The 7,981-nt window shown below is 43.5% G+C and overlaps 1 protein-coding gene across 2 annotated transcripts in view; it reads left to right on the top strand.

Annotated features, from left to right (window-relative positions):
* The first annotated feature begins 323 nt into the window (after positions 1–323).
* The window catches only part of LOC136884623 (uncharacterized), a 207,281-nt gene continuing 199,623 nt past the window's right edge, over positions 324–7,981 (top strand). For both annotated transcript variants that reach the window (XM_067156848.2, XM_067156847.2), the window contains exon 1: positions 324–417. In XM_067156848.2, the coding sequence (XP_067012949.1) occupies positions 352–417 (66 nt within the window). In that variant the 5' untranslated portion in view covers positions 324–351. The remainder of the gene's footprint in view (positions 418–7,981) is intronic.

Here is a 7,981-nt window from a genome sequence, read left to right as displayed (position 1 = left end):
TGCCCCTTCTGTGACACCGAGGCTATCTATGACAGCTCTTGGTGGAGCTGTGGAGGACCAAACCAGCCTTCGGGCTGAATACCCAATATTCATATAATAATAATAATAATAATAATAATAATAATAATAATAATAATAATAATAATAATAATAATAATAATATGTTTTACCGGTATCCCTGATAGACGAGAGGTACCACTATTATTAGGGATGAGCTGCTCGGAGAGGGAGGCTGACCTTGGAAGACCTCGTCAAGTGAAAGTCAGTCCCATCTCACCGTGTAAGCGCAGCCCACATCGCATTCAGTTAACCGCGGACCGTACTCCAGTTAGTATCGCGCTGGCAGTGAACATGGCCCCCTTACTTCCGCTGTGTCTAGTGCTTCTCATCCAGTCGGCCTGCTCCGATACGGATAAGGTGAGTAGCCATTGTTGCACATAATGTAGTTCTCGTTCATGCCACATTGATTGAACTAGTGCTTCGCGCTCGACAGAGAAGAACTGACGTGTGTTTGGTGGTGTGCGGATATTGAGTTGTCGATGTTTTAATTGTCCCTTATTTGTAACTGTTAATTTTGTTTGATGGATTTCAAAACCTTTTGAACATCCAAAATTAAACAACCATGGTGGATATATATGTGTTCCAGAATATTCTAAAGAAAACCTTCTAACAACTTACGCCGGTGGCAATAGTTTAATCTCAATTGACAGTTTTTTTTTTTTTTTTTTTTTTTTTTTTTTACAAATTATGTTGTGAACAATTTTCTACACAATGTTTGGCAAATTAACCTTTCGCTGGTGGAGGGTAAATAAATTCGTGTCCTCATCCTAAGGTGGTGCAGCTCTTATCAGGCACACCACCAATGACGTTGTGCTGTTTGTACCATTTTAGCCACATACCAGCCCTCCTTAAATTTCTGGCAGTATTAGGAATCGAACCAGGGCCTCCGAAACGGCAGCTAATAGGGCTAATCAATACGCTACGGAGGCGGACCGGTCGAGGTAGAGCACCGCACTCAATCTTTAGTAAGAATTTTTTTCGACTTTCGTTGAACTTATTAATATAGGCTACTTACTTACTTACTTACTTACTTAATCTGCTTACCCGCCAGGGTCGGTTTTTCCCTCGGACACAGCGAGGGATCCCACCTCTACCGCCTCAAGGGCAGTGTCCTGGAGCGTGAGACATTGGGTCGGGGGATACAACTGGGGAGGGGGACCAGTACCTCGCCCAGGCGGCCTCAGCTGCTATGCTGAACAGGGGCCTTGCGGGGGGATGGGAAGATTGGGAGGGATAGACAAGGAAGAGGGAAGCGGCCGTGGCCTTAAGTTAGGTACCATCCCGGCATTTGCCTGGAGGAGAAGTGGAAAGTCACGGAAAACCACTTCCAGGATGGCTGAGGTGGGAATCGAATCCACCTCTACTCAGTTGACCTCCCGAGGCTGAGTGGACCCCGTTCCAGCCCTCGTACCACTTTTCAAATTTCGTGGCAAAGCCGGGAATCGAACCCGGGACTCCGAGGGTGGCAGCTAATCACACTAACCATTACACCACAAAGATGGACCGTGAAGAAGTGCTGAACAACTCACGTACGGGGCTGGAGGAGATATAAAATATTTTTATTCTTCAATGAGGAAATACGGAGCTTAAATTTCACGTGTTCCGACATTGACGAACGTGAATAGTTGATATTTCCAATGAAAACAGTCCACCTGATTTCAGCGATACTCCTCCAGCCAACGAATTTTTATTCAGCTTACCTTATTTTTAATCAAATCAGCACTAATTTTAATCACGGCAAGACTGGACAATGATAAATATTTTAAGCAAAATTGAGTTTTGATTGTATACTGTTACATTATTTCTCTCTTATTGGCTTTGCTTTCATATACTACTGTTCTATATATATATATATATATACAGGTGACGAAGGCCCTTGGAGGGGTGGAAGATAAAGGCTCCCACTATCCGTAACCTCGGCACCTGATGGGGTAGAGTGGTTAGCTCTACGCCCGGCGGCCTTTGCCCCCAGGAATTAACCTGGTACTCATTTTTGGTGTAGGCTGAGGGAAGCTCAGGGCCATATGCACCTCCGGAAGTGGAAATCACATTTCTTAAATTTTACGACTTCCTGGCGGGGAATCGAACCCACGTTCTTCCGGACGAACCGAGCACGCCTTTACCACCTCGGCCAGGCAGCCCCTTATAATATGTTTAGACAGGCCATTTAATTTAAGTGGTAACGTAACAGGTGGACAGGGGCCGACGACGTTACATGTTAGGCTCCTTTAAACAACAAGCATCAAGCAACAGGTCGACAAATATATGTACATTCTTATTAAAAACGTTTAAAATATAAATCATTTGAAGCCGGGCTGGGTGGATCAGACGGTTGAGGCACTGGTCTTCTGACCCCCAACTTGGCTGGTTCGATTCTGGCTCAGTCCGGTGGTATTTGAATGTGCTCAAATACGTCAACCTCGTGTCGGTAGATTTACCGGCACATAAAAGAACTCCTGCGTGACAAAATTCCGGCCTCGAAAACCGTAGAAGTAGTTAGTGGGACGTTAAATTAATTATTATCAATTAGAACACACATCAACTTTTAAAGTTATGCTCTTCTTACATGAGACTTCTAATGTTATTTATTAGTGTTATTTTATTATGAACATGGCATCCATTTGGCGGAAGATAAAGTAGTCATCCATTTCCTCCTTCCTCCGTGCTTTACGTTTAACTCTCTAAACGAGAACTACTTCCCTCACAGACACACTACGCCCGCCAATATTTGAATGAACTAGTAAGATAACCCACATTTCATGAGCTGTTAGCTGCGGGTAGCATTGATTCATCTGTTTCGGAGCGCTCGTTTATGTTTACAACGAAGGAGAAAGCAAACCGCGCTTGCAGATTTTCACGACTGTTGATCATGTGATGAGAACTACGTGTGGCGACAGGGGAGGGATTACCCAGATGGGATTTCGTGACATCATTCAGTAGCGGCGCTAAGAAGTTCGCCCTAATTCCCCCTTCCCCCTTCCAAACCCCATGGCGCAACAGCCCCGAAGGCCTGCTGATTACGAGGTGTCGTGTGGTCAGCACGACGAATCCTGTCGGCCGTTATTCATGGCTTTCTAGACCGAGACTCCCATCTCACCGTCAGATAGTTCCTTAGTTGTAATCACGTAGGCTGAGTGGACCTTTAACCAGCCCTCAGATCCAGGTAAAATCCCTGTCCTGGCCGGGAATCGTTCCCGGGGCCTCCGGATAAGAGGCAGGCACGCTACCCCTACACCACGGACTACCCTCCCCCTTACACCTTCGCCATACTTAAAAATGGGCCCCTTGTTTCCTGCTAAGGAAAGTTACATGTTTATTTCGCAGTACAATGTTCTATTTTATTACAATGAACAGCAACGATAATAATAATAATAATAATAATAATAATAATAATAATAATAAAAACACAAGGAAGACAACCAAACAGATCACACGCTTCGACAATGATAAACTTCGGCAAAGGGTCGAGGAGTTCCAGGAGAAAGCTAGACCAAATGACTGTGACTTTAACAACGCCAAAAGTCTCCTTGTTGAGGCCGCCAAAGACGTTGCAGAAATCAAGAGAAGCAAAAAGCATGCCTGGTGGAATAGTACCTGCGAATCAGTCCTCCAAGAAAGACTCAATGCGTGGAAACAGTACAACTCTACGAAATCAGAAAATGATTGGGAAACCTACAAAACCCAACGTGCCCAAGCAGCTAGGGTGTTCAGAACTGAGAAACGTAAATACGAAAAATCTCTCATTGAAAAGATAGAACAAAACCTTAGGAAGAATGACAGCAGAGAGTACTACAGAGCCTTCAAACGCAAACTCACTGGCTATAAACCACCATCTCTATGCTTTGAGCGAACGGACGGCACACTGGCGACGTCAAATGAAGAAAATTGCAGCATTCTGGCAGATTACTTCAAGAATTTACTTAATTGCTCTAAACCACAAAGCGCCATTGAGACCAAGGAACCCTTACTCAGGTACCCAGATTCCAGACCACCCGACAGAGATGAAATCAAGCGCCTCATTGCCCGTCTCAAAAATAACAAAGCGCCGGGGGAAGACTCAGTAGTAGCAGAACTATGGAAATATGCCCCAGAAAAATCACTTGATATCTTGCAAAAGCAAATAGAAGAAATTTGGAACAAGGAGACCCTACCCGAAGATTGGAAAATAGCTTTGATCCATCCATTACACAATAAAGGCAGCATGAAGAACATCAACAACTACAGAGGAATATCTTTGCTACCCGTGACTTACAAAATTCTATCACTTGCCATCCTGGAGCGTTTGGAAGCACAAGTCGAACATCAAATAGGTGAATACCAAGGAGGGTTCAGAAAAGGTCGCTCAACAGCTGAACAGATCCAAAATCTCAAAACGATCATCAGATATTGTACACTAAGGTCCAAGCAGTATGTGTCTGTCTTTGTGGACTTTAAGAAAGCGTACGACTCCATTGACCGGGAAGTCCTGCTAAACATCTTAAATGAATTTGGAGTTGATTTGAAACTGCTGGCATTAATTAGAGCCACCCTGACCGATACAAAATCCAAGGTGAAGTTCCACGGATGTCTCTCGCATTCCTTTGACATCAAAACAGGAGTCCGACAAGGTGATGGGTTATCGCCGATACTCTTCAACTGTGTTCTTGAAAAGATCATCAGAACCTGGCGGATGAGATTACAGGAAACCAACTACAGTCCATTGAGAATAGGAACCAAATCCAAGGGGATCGCAACAGACTGCTTAGCATTTGCCGATGATATTGCTGTTCTCTCGACCGACATAGAAACCGCTAGAGCTCAAGTTGAAATTTTAAAGGAAATTGCCGAACAAACTGGTTTGCAGATATCGTTTGAGAAAACAGAAGTAATGACCAACATCAAAGAGGCTCCACCAAAACTCCATACAAAATACGGGGACATCACCCGAGTAGACAAATTCAAATACCTGGGTGAGATCATCATGAAAAATGGACTGGACAAAGAAGCACTTCAGGAGCGAGTACGCAAACTGGAAATAGCCTACCAAACATCCCGCACAATCTACAACAAAAAATGCCTTTCCCAAAACACCAAGATACGTCACTATGAAACAGTTCTGAAGCCAGTAGTTCTATATGCAGCCGAAACCCTGTCTCTAAATGCCAACAAAGGACTCTTGAAGAACTGGAGAGAAGAGAACGCAAAATTGTGAGAGGAATCTTGGGATCAAAGTACAGAAATGGAATCCATCAAAAGAGATCCAACAAGGAAGTCTACAGCAAAGTAGAGAAAATTACCGACACAATCAGAAAAAGACGGGCACGATTTTACGGTCATCTGAAAAGAATGGACAGAAGAAAGTTAACTGAAGAAATCTTTCACTTTTTTTATTCAAACCCCAAAACCACAATTCCCTGGTTTAGAAATGCCAAAGAAGACCTGCAAATGCTACATATCTCAGCTGAAGACGCCTTTAACAGAGATCTCTTCCGCAAGAAAATATTGACGAACAGGCTAAACCGAGACGAGCAACCGAAGAGAAGACACGGTGCCCCTTGGACAGAGGAGCGTAAGCAGGCCCACTCACAAAGAATGAGGGAAATTTGGGCTCTAAAGAAGGCCAAGTTCAGTGTCAAATGCAACAAGACTTAACGTGGTCCTTGATGGCCCCAGCGAATTATATATATATATATATGTATTAATAATAATAATAATAATAATAATAATAATAATAATATACACAATTAGTTGTCAAATCCGAAGGAATTAAAATCATACACTTATATGGTATGAAAACACACACAAGAAATGCATATTCCACTAACCAAAACACGCTGACCGTCACAATATTAAGAAATAATCTCGTTCCTAGGGCCAAATAATTTACAACTCAACGGTCAATCTTAGGCCTGCCGAGAGTTATAAACAGGCTCGAAATATCAGTATTTACAGTAGAGTTTAAATAAGGAGGATGTCTTCGTTATCGTATCTTCGCTGACGACTGGCTAATTACTTAAAACGCCTTATTGGTTGTTGTGAGTGGCAGCAAGGGATGGTTATTATTAGAACAGGTTGAGATACCCACATTCTTTCAGAAATAACTACCGTACTCCTATTGACGAAATAAACTCTGCACTACGACGGCCTAACTTTGGAATAACCCTCTGTAATACAAATGATAGTGTGTTGTGTGTTGTAGCTTTATCTACTTTATCAATATGTAAAACCACTCTTCAGCTACTGAATTAAGATACAGCCATGGGCCCCTCCCAAACTATGCCCCCCCCCCGGCCCCGCGGGGTCAGCGGAGTCCTTATCGCCACCACTGACAACATCGTCCAAAGCAACTCTGAATTCCAGATGGGCTGAGTGGCTCAGACGGTTGAGGTGCTGCTGGCCTTCTGACCTCAACTTGGCAGGTTCGATCCTGGCTCAGTCCGATGGTATTTGAATGTGCTGAAATACGTCAGCCCCTTGTCGGTAGATTTACTGGCACGTAAAAGAACTCCTGTGGGACTAAATTTCGGCACCTCGGCGTCTCCGAAAATCGTAAATGTAGTTAGTGGGACGTAAAGCTAATACTATTATTCTGATTTCCTGGTGAACTGAAAGAGACGTTACATAGCCAATTTTCTTTCTTTCTTTCTTTCTTTCTTTCTTTCTTTCTTTCTTTCTTTCTTTCGTTTTGTCTTTCTTAATCCGTTAACCGCTCAGGGTTGGGTTTTCCCGCGGACTCAACGAGGGATCCCTCTTCTACCGCCTCAAGGGCGGTGGAGCGTGAAACTTTGGGTCGGATATACAATGGGGAGGAGGACCAGTACCTCGCCAGGCGGCCTTACCTGCTATGGTGAACAGGAGCCTTGTGGGGAGAGGGGTACTGAGAGGATTGGAAGGGATAGACAAGGAAGAGGGAAGGAAGCGTCCGTGGCCTTACGTTAGGTACCATCCCGGCATTTGAATGGAGGAGAAGTGGGAAACCACGGAAAACCACTTCGAGGTTGCCTTGGTGAGAATCGAACCGCCTCTGGTCTCTTGACCTTCTGAGTCTGAGTGGACCCCGTTTCACCCCTCGTACCACTTTTCAAGTTTCGTGGCACTAAATAAAATACATACATACATACATACATACATACATATTCATTAAAGACTGTTATGCCGTTCAGCGTTCAGTCTGCAAGCCTCTGTGAATGCAATAAACACCGCCACAGTATTCTGTTTCTAAGTAGTTATGTGGCCTTGTTTAGTTCTGTACCTGTTATCTTTAAATCGTTGGATACTGAGTCTAACCGTCGTCTTGGTCTCCCTCTACTTATCTTACCCTCCATAACGGAGCTCATTGTTCTCCTCCTCCATTCGCCTCATATGACCCACCACCAAAGCCGGTTTATGCGTACAGCTTCATCCATCAAGTTCATTCTTAACCTAGCCTTTATCTCCGCATTCCGAGTACTCTCCTGTAATTGTTCCCACCTGTTTGTACCAGAAAACATTCTTGCGACTTCCGCGTGTGTTACTTCTAACTTATGAACAAAGCCCGGATTTTCATGCCGTAACAGATTGGATTGCAAACTAAATTTGGTTAATAATAATGTAATAATGTAGCAAGAGTAAGATAAATTATAGGAGTTCTGATGGGCCGTACCCCTAATGCTTATGCAAACCCCATAGCATAATCGTTGTGAAGGTAAACTATACTTGCTGCTCTCTTCAGAAACTTTGCATTCTAACCTATTAATGCATAAAAATCCGGGCTCTACTTATGAATAACATATCCTGAGTCCACCTTCCGTAATGCAAAATGAAACAAACAAAAGCCGGTTAACAGTCTTTGTTTCGGTCGAATTTCCTCGAGAATGCAAGCGTTAGTTCGGTGTGTTGTCCACGAAAGGGGCTAACATCTAGGTCATTGGCTCATTATTATTATTATTATTATTATTATTAT

The sequence above is a fragment of the Anabrus simplex genome, chromosome 13 (genome assembly GCF_040414725.1).
Source record: "Anabrus simplex isolate iqAnaSimp1 chromosome 13, ASM4041472v1, whole genome shotgun sequence".
NCBI lineage: Eukaryota > Metazoa > Arthropoda > Insecta > Orthoptera > Tettigoniidae > Anabrus > Anabrus simplex.
This window is presented reverse-complemented; position numbering and strand designations above follow the sequence as displayed.